This window comes from Ranitomeya imitator, chromosome 4 (genome assembly GCF_032444005.1).
Source record: "Ranitomeya imitator isolate aRanImi1 chromosome 4, aRanImi1.pri, whole genome shotgun sequence".
Classification (NCBI taxonomy): domain Eukaryota; kingdom Metazoa; phylum Chordata; class Amphibia; order Anura; family Dendrobatidae; genus Ranitomeya; species Ranitomeya imitator.
The window spans coordinates 13806689-13826529 of record NC_091285.1 but is presented as its reverse complement, the minus strand read 5'-3'; the positions used below and the strand labels follow the sequence as shown (position 1 = coordinate 13826529).

Here is a 19841-nt window from a genome sequence, read left to right as displayed (position 1 = left end):
GTATTATAGCAGTTATATTCTTGTACATAGGAGCAGTATTATAGTAGTTATATTCTTGTACATAGGAGCAGTATTATAGTAGTTATATTCTTGTACATAGGGGCAGTATTATAGCAGTTATATTCATATACATAGGAGCAGCATTATAGTAGTTATATTCTTGTACATAGGGGTAGTATTATAGTAGTTATATTCTTGTACATAGGGAGCAGTATTATAGTAGTTATATTCTTGTACATAGGAGCAGTATTATAGTAGTTATATTCTTGTACATAGGGGCAGTATTATAGTGGTTATATTCTTGTGTATAGGGGGCAGTATTATACCAGTTATATTCTTGTACATAGAAGCAGTATTATAGTAGTTATATTCTTGTACATAGGAGCAGCATTATAGTAGTTATATTCTTGTACATAGGGCAGTATTATAGTAGTTATATTCTTGTATATAGAGGCAGTATTATAGTAATATTCTTGTACATAGGAGCAGCATTATAGTAGTTATATTCTTGTACATAGGAGCAGTATTATAGTAGTTATATTCTTGTACATAGGAGCAGTATTATAGTAGTTATATTCTTGTACATAGGAGCAGTATTATAGTAGTTATATTCATATACATAGGGGCAGTATTATAGTAGTTATATTCATATACATAGGAGCAGTATTATAGTAGTTATATTCTTGTACATAGGGGCAGTATTATAGTAATTATATTCTTGTACATAGGGGCAGTATTATAGTAGTTATATTCTTGTACATAGAGGCAGTATTATAGTAGTTATATTCTTGTACATAGAGGCAGTATTATAGTAGTTATATTCTTGTACATAATGGCAGTATTATAGTAGTTATATTCTTGTACATAGGGGGCAGTATTATAGTAGTTATATTCTTGTACATAGGGGGCAGTATTATAGTAGTTATATTCTTGTACATAGGGGGCAGTATTATAGTAGTTATATTCTTGTACATAGGAGCAGTATTATAGTAGTTATATTCTTGTACATAGGGGGCAGTATTATAGTAGTTATATTCTTGTACATAGGAGCAGTATTATAGTAGTTATATTCTTGTACATAGGAGCAGTATTATAGTAGTTATATTCTTGTACATAGGAGCAGTATTATAGTAGTTATATTCTTGTACATAGGGGCAGTATTATAGTAGTTATATTCTTGTACATAGGGGCAGTATTATAGTAGTTATATTCTTGTACATAGGGGCAGTATTATAGTAGTTATATTCTTGTACATAGGAGCAGTATTATAGTAGTTATATTCTTGTACATAGGAGCAGTATTATAGTAGTTATATTCTTGTACATAGGGGCAGTATTATAGTAGTTATATTCTTGTATATAGGGGGCAGTACTATAGTAGTTATATTCTTATACATAGGAGCAGTATTATAGTAGTTATATTCTTGTATATAGGGGGCAGTACTATAGTAGTTATATTCTTATACATAGGAGCAGTATTATAGTAGTTATATTCTTGTACATAGGAGCAGTATTATAGTAGTTATATTCTTGTACATAGGGGCAGTATTATAGTAGTTATATTCTTGTATATAGGGGGCAGTACTATAGTAGTTATATTCTTATACATAGGAGCAGTATTATAGTAGTTATATTCTTGTACATAGGGGGCTGTATTATAGTAGTTATATTCTTGTACATAGGAGCAGTATTATAGTAGTTATATTCTTGTATATAGGAGCAGTATTATAGTAGTTATATTCTTGTACATAGGGGCAGTATTATAGTAGTTATATTCTTGTACATAGGAACAGTATTATAGTAGTTATATTCTTGTACATAGGAGCAGTATTATAGTAGTTATATTCTTGTACATAGGGGGCAGTATTATAGTAGTTATATTCTTGTACATAGGAGCAGTATTATAGTAGTTATATTCTTGTGCATAGGGGGCAGTATTATAGTAGTTATATTCTTGTACATAGGGGGCAGTATTATAGTAGTTATATTCTTGTACATAGGAGCAGTATTATAGTAGTTATATTCTTGTACATAGGAGCAGTATTATAGTAGTTATATTCTTGTACATAGGAGCAGTATTATAGTAGTTATATTCTTGTACATAGGAGCAGTATTATAGTAGTTATATTCTTGTACATAGGAGCAGTATTATAGTAGTTATATTCTTGTACATAGGGGCAGTATTATAGTAGTTATATTCTTGTATATAGGGGGCAGTACTATAGTAGTTATATTCTTATACATAGGAGCAGTATTATAGTAGTTATATTCTTGTATATAGGGGGCAGTACTATAGTAGTTATATTCTTATACATAGGAGCAGTATTATAGTAGTTATATTCTTGTATATAGGGGGCAGTACTATAGTAGTTATATTCTTGTACATAGGAGCAGTATTATAGTAGTTATATTCTTGTACATAGGGGGCAGTATTATAGTAGTTATATTCTTGTACATAGGAGCAGTATTATAGTAGTTATATTCTTGTGCATAGGGGGCAGTATTATAGTAGTTATATTCTTGTACATAGGGGGCAGTATTATAGTAGTTATATTCTTGTACATAGGAGCAGTATTATAGTAGTTATATTCTTGTACATAGGAGCAGTATTATAGTAGTTATATTCTTGTACATAGGAGCAGTATTATAGTAGTTATATTCTTGTACATAGGAGCAGTATTATAGTAGTTATATTCTTGTACATAGGGGCAGTATTATAGTAGTTATATTCTTGTACATAGAGGGCAGTATTATAGTAGTTATATTCTTGTACATAGGAGCAGTATTATAGTAGTTATATTCTTGTACATAGGGGGCAGTATTATAGTAGTTATATTCTTGTACATAGGAGCAGTATTATAGTAGTTATATTCTTGTACATAGGGGCAGTATTATAGTAGTTATATTCTTGTACATAGGGGCAGTATTATAGTAGTTATATTCTTGTACATAGGGGCAGTATTATAGTAGTTATATTCTTGTACATAGGGGGCTGTATTATAGTAGTTATATTCTTGTACATAGGAGCAGTATTATAGTAGTTATATTCTTGTACATAGGGGCAGTATTATAGTAGTTATATTCTTGTATATAGGGGGCAGTACTATAGTAGTTATATTCTTATACATAGGAGCAGTATTATAGTAGTTATATTCTTGTATATAGGGGGCAGTACTATAGTAGTTATATTCTTGTACATAGGAGCAGTATTATAGTAGTTATATTCTTGTATATAGGAGCAGTATTATAGTAGTTATATTCTTGTACATAGGGGCAGTATTATAGTAGTTATATTCTTGTACATAGGGGCAGTATTATAGTAGTTATATTCTTGTATATAGGGGCAGTATTATAGTAGTTATATTCTTGTACATAGGGGCAGTATTATAGTAGTTATATTCTTGTACATAGGGGCAGTATTATAGTAGTTATATTCTTGTACATAGGATGGTGTGACATGACTCACTGACCATAATGATGCCTTCATGTGATAATTTGTCCTCGCCCGACTCGCACAGCTGTAGTTTGTATCAGTGTGTCAGAATACCTGTGCAGAGGCCCTTTCACATGTTGTATCTTGTTTATTTGTGAAGGTTTTTGACAGGATTTTTGTAAAGTTCACTGAGAAATACTTGATTTGACCTCACGGTGTGAATCCCCCCTTATGTGCCCCCTCATTACCGGCAGTTCCCCATCCCCCTCTTCTTCACAATAAAGTAGAGACCTTTCCCACTTTGCTCACTCCCCCTTCCTGGGATCCCATTAGATGTGCTGAGGCAGCAGGTCTGTGGCCGGGCCGGGGGTTCGGGTCCACAGTAATTGGTGCGGCCCTATAGAAAGCGAACAGTCAGGGCTCTGAGTTATCCTGGGCAAGCTGGGTGACAACCAATATGGCCACCACAGGTCTAGTTCTTCTTGTTGATGGGCAGTCGTCCACGTAAGGTTAATGATTGAATTACGGGGTGTTGACAAGTCCTGATCCATTGTCACTCCGCAGCGCTGTCTGCGGAAGGGGGCGACTATTGCGACATTTTATTTCACTTTTCATCCCCCCGTATTACGAGGATCTCAAGTCTTAACATGTCTATACGTCTGCTGGGATTTGGTTTGTGGGGGGTGATTATTAACGCAGCCCGGTCACGAGAGGCGCAGCTTCTACACATTGCCCCCTGTCGGGGAACGTTCCGTCCCACCTCTGGGTCCATGGGGCAAACAATATGGCATCTGTTCTGATCCTAGCAGGTTAACCCCTTAGATGTCGTGATTAGGATTAAAAGCGGCAGCTAAACGATTAAAGAGTAATCGTTTTAATTTTTATTTCATAGATCAATAATACACATGAAAATAAGAAATTTTGTGATAATATATTATCAGAGCAATCGTTTTCTTTCTCTGCCAAAACTGATCAGCCATTGTCAAAATTCTCAATTCTGAGGTAAAATCTGTATTCACTGAAGACACACTATCAACTGTAAAATAAAATCGGGAGTATACAGGGGCCGAGGAGCGATGTACTGCAGATGGAGGCTGTGTACAGGGGCCGAGGAGCGATGTACTGCAGAGGGAGGCTGTGTACAGGGGCCGAGGAGGGATGTACTGCAGAGGGAAGCTGTGTACAGGGGCCGAGGAGCGATGTACTGCAAAGGGAAGCTGTGTACAGGGGCTGAGGAGCGATGTACTGCAGAGGGAAGCTGTGTACAGGGGCCGAGGAGCGATGTACTGCAAAGGGAAGCTGTGTACAGGGGCCGAGGAGCGATGTACTGCAGAGGGAAGCTGTGTACAGGGGCCGAGGAGCGATGTACTGCAGAGGGAAGCTGTGTACAGGGGCCGAGGAGCGATGTACTGCAGAGGGAAGCTGTGTACAGGGGCCGAGGAGCGATGTACTGCAGATGGAGGCTGTGTACAGGGGCCGAGGAGCGATGTACTGCAGATGGAGGCTCTATACAGGGGCCGAGGAGCGATGTACTGCAGAGGGAGGCTGTGTACAGGGGCTGAGGAGCGATGTACTGCAGATGGAAGCTGTGTACAGGGGCCGAGGAGGGATGTACTGCAGATGGAAGCTGTGTACAGGGGCCGAGGAGGGATGTACTGCAGAGGGAAGCTGTGTACAGGGGCCGAGGAGCGATGTACTGCAGAGGGAAGCTGTGTACAGGGGCCGAGGAGCGATGTACTGCAGATGGAGGCTGTGTACAGGGGCCGAGGAGCGATGTACTGCAGATGGAGGCTGTGTACAGGGGCCGAGGAGCGATGTACTGCAGAGGGAGGCTGTGTACAGGGGCCGAGGAGCGATGTGCTGTAGATGGAGGCTGTGTACAGGGGCCGAGGAGCGATGTACTGCAGATGGAGGCTGTGTACAGGGGCCGAGGAGCGATGTACTGCAGATGGAGGCTGTGTACAGGGGCCGAGGAGCGATGTACTGTAGATGGAGGCTCTATACAGGGGCCGAGGAGCGATGTACTGCAGATGGAGGCTGTGTACAGGGGCCGAGGAGCGATGTACTGTAGATGGAGGCTCTATACAGGGGCCGAGGAGCGATGTACTGTAGATGGAGGCTGTGTACGGGGGGCCGAGGAGAGATGTACTGTAGATGGAGGCTGTGTACAGGGGCCGAGGAGCAATGTACTTCAGATGGAGGCTGTGTACAGGGGCCGAGGAGCGATGTACTGCAGAGGGAGGCTGTGTACAGGGGCCGAGGAGCGATGTACTGCAGATGGAGGCTGTGTACAGGGGCCGAGGAGCGATGTACTGTAGATGGAGGCTGTGTACAGGGGCCGAGGAGCGATGTACTTCAGATGGAGGCTGTGTACAGGGGCCGAGGAGCGATGTACTTCAGATGGAAGCTGTGTACAGGGGCCGAGGAGCGATGTACTGCAGAGGGAGGCTGTGTACAGGGGCCGAGGAGCGATGTACTGTAGATGGAGGCTGTGTACAGGGGCCGAGGAGCGATGTACTGTAGATGAAGGCTGTGTACAGGGGCCGAGGAGCGATGTACTGCAGAGGGAGGCTGTGTACAGGGGCCGAGGAGCGATGTACTGCAGAGGGAGGCTGTGTACAGGGGCAGAGGAGAGATGTACTGCAGATGGAAGCTGTGTACAGGGGCCGAGGAGCGATGTGCTGCAGATGAAGGCTGTGTACAGGGGAAGAGGAGCAATGTACTGTAGATGGAGGCTGTGTACAGGGGCCGAGGAGAGATGTACTGCAGATGGAGGCTGTGTACAGGGGCCGAGGAGAGATGTACTGCAGATGGAGGCTGTGTACAGGGGCCGAGGAGCGATGTACTGTAGATGGAGGCTGTGTACAGGGGCCGAGGAGCGATGTACTGTAGATGAAGGCTGTGTACAGGGGCCGAGGAGCGATGTACTGCAGAGGGAGGCTGTGTACAGGGGCCGAGGAGCGATGTACTGCAGATGGAGGCTGTGTACAGGGGCCGAGGAGCGATGTACTGCAGAGGGAGGCTGTGTACAGGGGCAGAGGAGCGATGTACTGCAGAGGGAGGCTGTGTACAGGGGCAGAGGAGCGATGTACGGCAGATGAAGGCTGTGTACAGGGGCCGAGGAGCGATGTACTGTAGATGGAGGCTGTGTACAGGGGCCGAGGAGCGATGTACTGCAGAGGGAGGCTGTGTACAGGGGCCGAGGAGCGATGTGCTGCAGATGAAGGCTGTGTACAGGGGAAGAGGAGCAATGTACTGTAGATGGAGGCTGTGTACAGGGGCCGAGGAGCGATGTACTGTAGATGGAGGCTGTGTACAGGGGCAGAGGAGCGATGTACGGCAGATGGAAGCTGTGTACAGGGGCCGAGGAGAGATGTACTGCAGATGGAGGCTGTGTACAGGGGCCGAGGAGCGATGTACTGCAGAGGGAGGCTGTGTACAGGGGCAGAGGAGCGATGTACGGCAGATGAAGGCTGTGTACAGGGGCCGAGGAGCGATGTACTGCAGATGGAGGCTGTGTACAGGGGCCGAGGAGCGATGTGCTGTAGATGGAGGCTGTGTACAGGGGCCGAGGAGCGATGTACTGTAGATGGAGGCTGTGTACAGGGGCCGAGGAGCGATGTACTGCAGATGGAGGCTGTGTACAGGGGCCGAGGAGCGATGTACTGCAGATGGAGGCTGTGTACAGGGGCCGAGGAGCGATGTACTGCAGATGGAGGCTGTGTACAGGGGCCGAGGAGCGATGTACTGCAGATGGAAGCTGTGTACAGGGGCCGAGGAGCGATGTACTGTAGATGGAGGCTGTGTACAGGGGCCGAGGAGAGATGTACTGCAGAGGGAGGCTGTGTACAGGGGCCGAGGAGCGATGTACTGCAGAGGGAGGCTGTGTACAGGGGCAGAGGAGCGATGTACTGCAGATGAAGGCTGTGTACAGGGGAAGAGGAGCAATGTACTGCGGAAGGAGGCTGTGTACAGGGGAAGAGGAGCAATGTACTGTAGATGGAGGCTCTATACAGGGGAAGAGGAGCAATGTACTGCGGAAGGAGGCTGTGTACAGGGGCAGAGGAGCGATGTACTGTAGATGGAGGCTGTGTACAGGGGCAGAGGAGCGATGTACTGCGGAAGGAGGCTGTGTACAGGGGCCGAGGAGGTTACACAGCAGCACAGAGTACTTAAGGAAAGCAGTTTGCTGCACGCTTGCAGGAGGAGAGGGCCATACGTGATGTTAGAAGGGGAACCCAAAAGGTTGTAATGCCAAAACCGGGGTCACAGCAGCACAGAGTATTTCAGGAAAGGGCTGTTTCCTCCCATTCTGCACTATTGGGGATGTTGTAAAGATTCGGCGCTCGCCCTGTAACTTGTCACAGAGGAAGATGGAGAAAAGACAGAACTCCGGTACCTATGGCAACCGGCGGAAAACTGAGCGAGCAGTAATTGAAAACCAAGGGGGCGAGGGTCCTCCATAATGAGGCCGGAGAGAGGGGGCGACAGTCCTGAACTTGCCGTACAGGGGGAGCTGCCACTGTGGATGTTACTCAGGTTGGGAAAATGGCGCCTCCCCTGTCCACAGGTGGTGTGTGGTATTACAGGCGACCACACATGGGGCGGCTCCGATCTGGTGGGGTCTCCACCTTTATAAGCCCAACATATCTCAGCAGGGCGCCCCCCGCTGGAGGCAGCCCAGGAATGCCGTGTTTTTTTCTGACAGCGCCTTCACTCTTGCACCAAGGAGTAAACCTATGAGATGGCACCCAGCAGAACCCGCCTCTGCGGTATACAGCTCAGCCGCGCTCTTTCAGTGCTGAAATCCTCTGCGCTGCTGTGACGATGACGTCTGCGATCCGCGAGCGCTCTTTGTACGCAGGGATACACACGGCACAGACATGGCCTCTTCTCCTGTGTGACCCCTTCCGCTCTCGCTGGTCTCGGGGCTGTTTGTGTAGGATCCTGGAGTGCGGGATTGAATTGCAAGATGTCAGCAAAGCGGACTGGGGTGCGGGGCGAACGTGGGGCGCTGTCTGCTCACGGAAACGGCCTCACCCCGGCCGGCGCGGCGCTGCTCTTGGCAGGTAGAAGGATCTTTAATTTCCTCCAGATGGTTGAAGTTGGCGTTCAGCAGAGGCCTGCGTTACAGTGTGTCAGGAGCTGACGGACAGGTTTTAAGAGCGACTCCCCACCCCCTCATTCCACTAATCTGCCTTTATTATACTTGTCATGAATCAGGTAGAACAGGATGAACAGGGGGGAAAAATGCCTAAAACAAATAAATAAGTAATGTCCTGTTGTGTTGATCTCCGCAGATTTGACATGACGTGAGCGCCAAACTCTGATCCGCATCATGGAACTCAAAGTGTGGGTGGACGGGGTCCAGAGGATCGTCTGCGGAGTGACGGAGGCGACCACGTGCCAGGAAGTTGTCATCGCCTTGGCACAGGCCATAGGTGAGTCTGGCCTGAAGGGGATGGGGTCTTCACGTATGTAATATAATTGTGCCAGCGACGGGGAAGTTTAGGGGTTAAGTTGGATGCTGGAGCTCCAAGAAGATAAGCAGTGCCTCTGATCTGAAGTCCGGGGTCCAACTGGTGGAATGTGCCCAGTGGCAGAAGAAGCAGATGGCGTCCAGACTTACCGAGCGCAGCTGTGGAGCACCAGAAGCACGCTCAAGCCCTTGTGTTCTAATCTTTTCAAGGTCCAGTCAGAGAAGCAGTTAGTGCATGACACCTGCTCCCCGAACGCTGGCGGGAAATCAGGGAGTACGGCCTCATAGAGATTCCATCTCTCCCGATCTCCTCATAGACTGTAATAAATCGGTCCCGATCTACTCGTAGATCTCATCTATCTCTCCTGATCTCCTCGTAGACCGCCATCAAACTCTCCTGATCTCCTCATAGACCGCCATCAAACTCTCCCGATCTCCTTATAGACCACCATCTCTACCGATCTCCTCATAGACCACCATCCATCTCTACCGATCTCCTTATATACCACCATCCATCTCTACCGATCTCCTCATAGACCACCATCCATCTCTACCGATCTCCTCATAGACCGCCATCCATCTCTACCGATCTCCTCATAGACCGCCATCCATCTCTACCGATCTCCTTATAGACCGCCATCCATCTCTACCGATCTCCTTATAGACCACCATCCATCTCTACCGATCTCCTCATAGACCACCATCCATCTCTACCGATCTCCTCATAGACCGCCATCCATCTCTACCGATCTCCTCATAGACCGCCATCCATCTCTACCGATCTCCTTATAGACCGCCATCCATCTCTACCGATCTCCTTATAGACCACCATCCATCTCTACCGATCTCCTCATAGACCGCCATCCATCTCTACCGATCTCCTCATAGACCGCCATCCATCTCTACCGATCTCCTTATAGACCGCCATCCATCTCTACCGATCTCCTTATAGACCGCCATCCATCTCTACCGATCTCCTCATAGACCGCCATCCATCTCTACCGATCTCCTCATAGACCGCCATCAAACTCTCCCGATCTCCTCATAGACCGCCATCCATCTCTCCCGATCTCCTCATAGACCGCCATCCATCTCTCCCGATCTCCTCATAGACCGCCATCCATCTCTCCCGATCTCCTCATAGACCGCCATCCATCTCTACCGATCTCCTCATAGACCGCCATCCATCTCTACCGATCTCCTCATAGACCGCCATCCATCTCTACCGATCTCCTCATAGACCGCCATCCATCTCTACCGATCTCCTCATAGACCGCCATCCATCTCTACCGATCTCCTCATAGACCGCCATCCATCTCTACCGATCTCCTCATAGACCGCCATCCATCTCTACCGATCTCCTCATAGACCGCCATCCATCTCTACCGATCTCCTCATAGACCGCCATCCATCTCTACCGATCTCCTCATAGACCGCCATCCATCTCTTCCGATCTCCTCGTAGATTGCCATCAAACTCTGCCAAACTCTTTGTAGACAGCCATCTGTCTCTCCTGATATTTGTAGACCACTATCCATCTTTCCTGATCTCTTCGTAGACCACCATCCATCTCTCCCGATCTCTTCGTAGACCACCATCCATCTCTCCCAGTCTCCTCATAGAACTGACATCTATCTTTCTCGGTCTCCTCTGGCCACTGCTTATCTCCTGTGCAACTTGCCGATCCTTTATTCCTCTGTCGTAATCATTGCAGTTTCCAGATTTTACTATAATGTTTCTGGACAACTTTAGCCCACCCGTTGCCTGTGACCCCCCCACTGTCACAACCCGAGTCCTTCTCCTTTTCATCTCCGTATTTAATCCAACAACTGAGCCCAACTAAATAAACATTTCTGAGAACATCAAAATGTCGGCCATGTTTGTTTTTCAGGTCATATGACTGGGGTCAACTATTTGTTTTCGTAAAAAGCTGTGGGATTTCGTGACACCTCCCCACACACACCCCTCATTAAAGCCCAACCCGGCAATAACTTGGGAAATAAGAGACGCAATCCAATTTAGTCTGATCATGTCCTTCATGGTTGGCAAATCCAGGGTCACTGTGCACTGCGTAAAGAAACCTGCACATATGTTAACCCGTCGACGTGCTGCTTGTATGCCTGTATATTGAGGAGCACTTCCCCTTTAAAGAACACCTGCCACCAGGTCTAGTGTCCAGTTATTGGTCTTATTTTATTACCGCTGCTTCTCCAAGTATTCCACTTTTTGTTTTTTATAAATACGCTATATGGTTCCCAAGATATTGGGCCTTTTTAATGGTGGTTTCAATGGGGCGTGGCTCACAGGATCCTCTGGGGCGTGTCTCTAGGCTCTGCATAATTACCCTTTGAGCCACGCCCACTTACTAAAGATCATGAAAAGGCCCGTATCTCTGGATCCTTACGGCGGATTTTCACGCATCAAAAAACTGAATACTGAGGGGAACAACGGGAATAAAATAAGAGCAAAATTAGAAACTTTTGACCAAGTGAATAAGAATTTCCAAGAAAACCCTACTGGGATCAGCTGATTACGGCTGTTGCAGGTCACCGGAAGTGGAACGGTGCCGTTAGTGTTGTATAAGTCGGATCAGCTTCCGGGAGGGGGCGGAGCTGCAGCGTGATTGACAGCTCCTCTCTTATGCTACAGTCAGGCCAGAAAGGGTTAATTTAAAGAGGTCATTTCTCTCCATCTGCACTTCTCAGCCTGTGGCTTTCTGCAAAACCACAACTCCCAACAGGTAAGGTGGGGGGAGACACACAGCTACAGATATTGTGGGCCTGGACATTTTCGGGGGGTGACCTTTGCCCCTCTCTCTCGCTGAGATCCATGTTTTTCTTAATTTTACCGGCCTGGCTTCAGAGGATTAGAGGGGCCTGATCAGGGACTGATTACTCAGCCTGGATGGGAGGAGGGGGCTTTAAAATCTGCTCCAACCTTTCATAATTATCACAAATCCCCCCAGCACTCCACTCAAAATGTTCTTTAAAGGGGAATTTTACCCCCAAAAAAGTTGTACCCAAAGTTTTTAAAAAATATATATTATATAAATCATTTCTATTATTTTTTAGCATTTTATTTTTTTTGTTTTGTTTTGTTTTTTTTATTATGTAAATTATTATTATATTTTTTAACTTTATTATTTTTTGTATTTCTTTTTGTTATATACAGTAAATTATCCTTTTTTTTTTTTTTTTTCATCCTTTAATTTATTTTTTTTATTTTTTACCAATGAGCTAATAAACCTCCTCAGTGAGGAAATCTCACATTGCACAATCTCCGGGGGCTCTTCCCAGAATTTGCCTGAAAATCCTGGAAATCGCAGAAGCGTAATTTTTCGCTGATTTAAAATGGGTTTTGACATTTTTTTTTTTTGTTATGGGGGGTGAGGTTTTACAGGGACTGTACATCATTATAAAAAAAAAAAAATCCTTAAATTAGGACTTTTATCAAAACTGAGCCGGAGGGGATAATAATAATCGCTATAATGGTCTCCCAAAGTGGGAAAAACGGGCGAAAAGTACGAATTCTCCGCCCAAATTTTTAAAGGGATTGTCCCACAAAGACAAAACGGATAATAAAATGTATGTCCGCTGGCGATCCTGGCGGCAGTGAGCACGTGCGACCACCGAGCCTACAGACGGAAGTGGTCGCACATGCTCAGTACTGCTCCTTTCATTCTTTATGATCAGCAGGCATTGTAGCAATCGAAAGGGGGGGGGGAATAGATCGTGACCGTTCTTAAAGGGGTTGTCTCATAACCCTGGTGTAGATGGGTGTCTTTTGAAGGGGAAAATGATGTGCTACATTAAAAAAAACACTCCCCCACCCCTTTAATTCAATCTTGGCCGATACTGAAACCCGGCTGCTGGTTTTTTTGTTTTTTTTTTCACCTTCTGTAAGAGATGCCAATATGGCCCCCGCGCAGTCTGTGCGATCAGACTCGCAGCCGCCGCCATGTGTTCAAGCACTTCCCACGCCGGCGGTGATTTGGCTGCCGAGAGTATTTGTGTTACATTAAACGGCAATTATTGGAGTCGCTCCATCAAAAAGCGAACGCAAATTTTTTGTAATAAAATTTTACTTTTTTCCAGTATTTTAGCACGGGTTTGATCTCACGGTGCCGGTTGTCACAAAAAATGCCATCCGGTTATGCAGGCTACTAATTTAGACACAGAAATTTAAATTATTGGTAAACGGATCCTGGTCTAATAGTCTCGCTAAACGCGCGTCGTGGCAGTGCCCCCTGCTGGCAGAGCTGCCGCAGCGCCACCTGCTGCGGTCCTCGTGTCGTTACATCCGTCGCACTGAGAGTTCTAGTATTCTGTATCAATGAGCTCCAGCCTCCGGCTCTCACGCTGTTGCAGCACTACAATTTCCAGCATGCCCTGACAGTCAGAAGCCACCTTATACGGGGTCCCTCAGGGGTGGAGCTACACTGCTGTTTCCAGGAGAAAAGCGTCAGAATTATTAAAGTAAGGGTCCAGAAGTGATAATTCTCCACCTCTGTCTTCAAACTTAAAGGGGTTGTCCAACAAACACAGGCCAGATGATAAACGTATGACTCCCCCAGGATCACTGCTGGGAGAAACCTTCATAAATATGAAATTAAGCACAGGATTTCCCACATTTGAGACGATCGGATGGGGCAGAGCGTTCTGGGCCCAACGCGGCAACCAGCAGCGGTGCTGATCAGCTCAGATGCTCGGAGAGCATACCAATTTATGGGCTTCGTAGAAAGTCTCTGAGAAGATCCGATCGGACGTGATGGGGTAGAGCGCTCTGCCGGTTGTTGTACTAACCAAACCATATACCGTTAGGTTCCTAAATTAACCATCTCCTCCTTTTATTTGGTAGGTCGCACCGGGAGATACACCTTGATAGAAAAATGGAGAGATTCGGAGAGGCACCTGGCTCCCCATGAGAACCCGGTGATCTCCCTGAACAAGTGGGGGCAGTACGCGAGCGACGTGCAGCTCATCCTCAGGCGCACCGGGCCGTCTCTCAGTGAACGTCCTACATCTGACACCATCTCCCATGTGCCCGAGAGGAACCTGTACCGGCAGAGCCTTCCACCTCTGGCCAAGCTGAGGCCGCAGAACGATAAGTCATTAAAGAGGCGTGAACCAAAGAGGAAATCGTTGACTTTTACCGGCGGGGCCAAAGGACTTATCGACATTTTCGGTAAAGGCAAAGAATCTGAATTTAAGCAAAAAGTGCTCAATAACTACAAGACAACGGGCGAGGAGCTGAAGAAGCTCGTCCACCTACAGTCCGACAAGCTCCTGACCCTGGAGAAGCAGCTGGACTCCAGCGACGCCGAGCTGCGATACTGGGAGCAGAAGCACAAGTCCGGCTTGGAGGACGAAATTGGGAAATGGGAGCAGAAGATCAAACGGAACGACGTGGAGATCGGTGAAGAGGAGTTCTGGGAGAACGAGTTCCAGATCGAGGTGGAAAATGAGAAACAACTCCAGGAACAACTTGAGGAGTTGACCCAGCGCATGCGTCAGTGCGAGGGCCAGCTGAAGGACCACCTGAGCAAAATCCAGAGCATCGAGAGCGGCATCGAGGCCGAGAGGTTACAGATGGTCATGCAAGAAGCACAGATCAACGAGGAGATTGTCAGGGGGAAGATCGAAAAGATCAAAGGGGAGCTGGACAATCAAGGGCAGGAAAGTGTCCGGCTGGAGAATGGGGCCAAGGCTGTGGAGCGGTCACTGGGGCAAGCGGCAAAAAGGCTATTGGTGAGTCATGGCAGCTGTGTATCGGAGAGGTAGCTGAGTGACAGCCATTATGGCGCCATTACATCCTCTGCTCAGGTTGTCTATTGGCAGGTTATTAAGATGAGTGAGAGGCATTGGAGAGGTTCACGTATGCAGCTCCAGTGCACAGCTATGTGTCTCTATGTGAACTCTTTCCCATGTGCTCCCTAATTCACTGTCTATAGGCTGGCAGCAAAAGAGATCAGTGAGCGTGGAGACCTACATGACTCCCATCATACCACAGAATAGAGCTCAGCCTTCATATTCTCTTTAAGCATGGGAGGAGTTTGCTACCGTGTGCTCCCACCCCTGCGGAGGCATGTAGTTTGTGTTAACTTGGCCATAGGAGGTTGGGTAAGAGAAATGTCATCTCCTCTGAGCTGTTTTCTACCTGACAAAAATATGTGACAGCTTTCAGGGCAAATTTTTTTTAATTTATTTATTTATTTTAAAATTCCGATTGTCCCTCCCTCCAGGAGCGAGAGCAGGAACTCGAACAGCTGACCAAAGAACTCCGACAAGTGAATCTCCAGCAGTTTATCCAGCAGACTGGTACTAAGGTTACAGTGCTGCCCGCAGAGCCCAGCGAAGCTGAATTCCCGCAGCCAGAAAAAGGTACGCTTGCTTTGGGTCCCCATTATTTTTCTTGTTTTCACTTTTTTTTTTGTAGTGCCACCATATAGTCCAGTGTGAACAGTGCCACTTTCTTTTTAGTAGAGTCTACAACAACCTGGGTAAGGCAGATTTTTTTTATTTTTTTTTTCCAGATATCCATAGCTAATATAGTGATTTATTTTAATATCTGTATTTTTTCTAAACCCCGCCCCCGAGGTTCCATTTTAATCACTATAGAACCCTATTACAGTAAGTACATTGCTAAAAAGGTTTTTTTTTTTTTTTTTTTTAAACCATTTCTTTTTTCCATTTTTCTCTTCTAGAACCAGCATTCCAGTCGGGGTCTCTAAAACGGCCCGTGACTTCAAGACAGCTTCCAAGCAACTTACGGATCCTCCAGAACGCCTTGTCTTCAGGATTCAACCCCGAGGGCATCTACGTATAACTACGCATCGTTTTCAGATGGACCCAGCTGCAGACTTTTCTTACATTTCTAAAACCTTTGGAGGGTCACGAGTTCTCCTCCTTCGCTTCGGCCTCCTCCCTTTTTTACTCAAGGAGCCATTCTTTTTTGCCACTCCTACGCGAGGAAACCACAGATGGAAACCATCACCAAGTATCTGAGCAATAGGACTTTGCTGCCCGTGTTGACCTGAGGTTGACGCTTTTTTTGCTTATCGAATGCTATTTTTGGAGTATTATTTTGAATAGAAATGTCCATGGAAGGATAGAACGTGATTATAAATATCTATTTTTCCACCAGTTTAGAAATTTTCTATCTCCTACCGTTGCTAAGACGTTGATGTGTTTCTTATGTATGTCCAGTATTTCATTGTACTTTTTTTCTTCTATCATTAACCAGAACAGTGTTACGATGAAGCACGTTGAAACTTTTTTGAAAAAAAAAATTTTGGACTAGGGTTCACAGTATTATTCTGTTGGGCACAATAATAGTTACTGCACGATACCAGTATCTACGGCACTTACGGTCTATCAGATTTTCTGGACCACCATACAATTCCATTTGATCCGGTCTGACATTCATACTCGAACCATGGTGCCGGATCATCGGACTTCTACTTCATATAGATTTGTGATGCCAATTGGCTTTTCTATATTATGGGTTAGCCGACACTTCCAAGCCATTCCATATTGTGAGGACCGCTTCTAATTCTGGGGGGGGCTAATCAAAAAGATGAAGTCAGTTCATGGAACCCCAATATTCTGTGTTAAAGGGGATATTTTTTCATTTAAACGGAGTTCCCCTTCCAATTGCCGCTGCTCTACTGATTCTGGAACAGTTTTTCTTTTTTTTCTGTGACCCTCCGTTCCCAAGTTATGCCCCCCGATAATAAAGATGCAAATTTACCCATCATCCATCTGCACAGAACTATGTGGGTGTGGCTGGTTTGACAGCCACGCCCACAAAGAAGATGGCTAAAAGGAAAATTTGCATTATTATTACCAGGGGGCATAACTTGGGAACTGAAGGTCACAGAAGAAAAAGAAAAACTGTTCCGGAATCGGTGGGACAGCGGAAATCAGAGGAGGTACTGTGTTTAAATTTAGAAATTTAGTGAGAGGTCCCCTTTAAGGTTTTCAGGTTATAACAAAATTGTAATTGATATCTGGGCAATATTGAGATGTTTTTGTGCCTGGGGGCAATATGTCACATTCCTGATGGCATTTTCTTTTTTTTGTAATGTTACATGATACAGAATCAACAGCGATGAGGAAAATTATTCGTCTTATTTGGTTGTAAGGGGCCTAAAAAATATTATGGGTTACCAGGCAGCCATTGAAAATGACAAAAAACCAAAGTAGTATGACAGGGAACTATTGTGATTGGTCGTCCCTGCGTTGAATCAGAATTTCCAGACCGTCGGATGCCGGATTACGGGACTGTTAATGAAAAAACGTCCTAGAGAAGGAACACTCCAGAGCGTTATTTTTTTTGTCCTCGCCATTGAATGTAGTGCTAAACATTCAGGTGTACTATTGCCAAATAGCGGACAATCTGCGTACCCCTCCCATCCTCGTCGTCCGCCCCTGTGTCCCTCCATATCGCCAAGAGGTTTGAAGCGCATCCCAAAAGCTAATGACAACCCGGGGGTGAATTTGGTTTCATGTAATAAATATACACGCCCCGCGTGATCCACTAAAATGGCGCCATAGCTTTATATTATAGATTCAGAACGTAGACACTTTTTCTATGGGAATTTTTACCACTTTTTTTTTTTTTTACAACAAAATGGAGGATGTTTGTATTCTACATTCCTTGGTTTTGTCTATTGTACATTCATCCGGAAGCCATTTTGTAGAAATGAGTGATTCAAAATGGCCGCTGTGAGGATTGAGTGTTACAGTGCTTGACTAAAATATGGAACTTGCATGTGCAATTGTTATATTTTTTTTTTCTTAGCGCCAGCTATCCGTAGGGGTCCCCAGCAGTCACTGGAATCCCCCTTAAAAATTCACTTTATTAGTGAAATGATGGAGTTGTAGACTAGGCCTCATCCAGGCAATGCAGCCTTGTCTCTCCCAAGCGACCAATCAGAAGCCAGCTTCCATTTGCCCAGCGCTGTCTAGAGAATGAGAGCTGATCGCTGATTGGTTGCTATGAACAACATGGCAACCAGTTCTATAAAATAAGCGGCCTAGTTCCTCTCCAGTCAGAGACTCGACCAGACGTTTATTTTGCTGTATTCATTGCTTGTTGCTGCCTTAAACCAGCAGTTCTGACAAAAATAAAAAAAATAAATCTCCTCCATCATTTACGCAATACAAATATGGGTCAAATTAACAGCAGCAAAAACAGGAATTTTTTTTTTTTTTGTGGAGATTTTCTGAAAATCGTGACAAAACGTCACATAAAGCCGCGAAGTGTGGCCTCACCCTAACGCACAGTATTATCCAGGCTGCCGAGGAGCGAATGGCGCACGTTATGTGTCGACTGTAAATGGATGTGCGAGAATTACTGCGAAAACCGCGGTAAAAAACAAAACAAAAAAACATTCACGTGTGAGCAATTTATAACTTTATTTAAAAAAAAAACTGGGAAATTTTAAAAGGGCGGTGCGGATATATAGAGTCGGGAGCAGCCATTTTGAAATTCCGATCCTAAAGGCGACCATGATCTTAAAACACCTCTTAGGCCTATTATGGTCAACATCACACCTGCTTGTGCCCATGAGGCCGTAATATATCTATCTATCTATCTATCTATCTATCTATCTATCTATCTATCTATATATATATATATATATATATATATATATACACACACATACACACACACACACTCTATTGCTATACTCCCCTCAACAAAATGGTTGCCGCCCCGACGCGCGCTTATTGACCGCCCGCTAATTGAAGGAAAACGTACTCGTACTACGAATTGTGAAAGCACTTTTGTGCGTTCTGATTGGACGACGATATATGCAGTATATATATATTTTAGGTGACTGCGATTTTGGACAGAAACTGTGAATGAATTAAGCTCTGCTTTTGCTCCAATGCAAACCCTGTATTATATGTAATTACCTTTTTTTTTTTTTTTTTTCTGTTACGATATTATATATTTTCTAATGTTACCCACACATGGTTAAATATTGTTATGAAATGCAAAGAAAAAAAAAATGGTTTTGTTGCATACAATATATTTCCGCACACATTGGGAAGGCCGTCTCCTGTCTTTATTCACTGAACGTAACGAGAGAGACATCCTATTTCTCTGCATTATGTTTTTCACCCACAAGTCATTCTCCTTCCTCCTCTGGCAGCTGTAAATTATATTTATTGTAAGTTACCTAATTAGTCTCCTTTACCTCTCTGGCCTGTAAGTGTAGGTATCCTAAGTTACCTAGTTAGTCTTTTTCTCACTGATGTTCATATAGTTCCCCTTTGTTTACCTAGTCAGTCTCCTTCCCCCCTCTTGCAGCTGTCAATATAATCCCACATTAGTGCCCTAGCTAGTAGTCTTTCTCTTATGCCAGTTGTCAACACATTTCCTCCATTAGTTCCTTAATCATTCTCCTTCCTCCTCTGGCAGCTGTAAGTAATATTTATTAATATTTTTCATTACCTATTTAGTCTCCTTCCCCCTCTGGCACCTGTAACTATAGGTACTGTAAGTTACCTAGTCAGTCTAGTCTTCTCACCTCTGTTAATATAGTATCGGTTACTTAGTCTCCTTTCTCTTCTGGCACCTGTAACTATAGGTACTGTAAGTTACCTAGTCAGTCTAGTCTTCTCACCACTGTTAATATAGTTCCCTATTGGTTACTTAGTCTCCTTCCTCCTCTGGCAGCTGTCAAAAGAATTCCACATTAGCTCCCTTGCTATTCATCTTCATCTTATGGTAGCTGCCAATACAATTCCTTCATTAGTTCCCTAATCAGTCTCCTTACTCCTCAGGCAGCTGTAAATATAGTTAAAGTAAGTTACCTAGTCAGTCTTCTTTCCCTCCTGGCAGCTTTAAAAATTATCGCAAGTTACAAGGTAGACTATGTTTACAACTGCTAGAGGAATAAGGTGACTGACTAGGGAGC

At 45.0% G+C, this 19841-nt stretch overlaps 1 protein-coding gene across 1 annotated transcript in view; it reads left to right on the top strand.

The window, feature by feature from the left end:
• RASSF8 (Ras association domain family member 8) overlaps positions 1-18971 on the top strand; it is a 41085-nt gene extending 22114 nt beyond the window's left edge. The window contains exons 2-5 of the mRNA XM_069763100.1: positions 8733-8873; positions 13769-14658; positions 15153-15291; positions 15615-18971. Of these exons, the coding sequence (XP_069619201.1) occupies positions 8771-8873; positions 13769-14658; positions 15153-15291; positions 15615-15736 (1254 nt within the window). The 5' untranslated portion in view covers positions 8733-8770 and the 3' untranslated portion in view covers positions 15737-18971. The remainder of the gene's footprint in view (positions 1-8732; positions 8874-13768; positions 14659-15152; positions 15292-15614) is intronic.
• Positions 18972-19841: the final 870 nt, after the last annotated feature.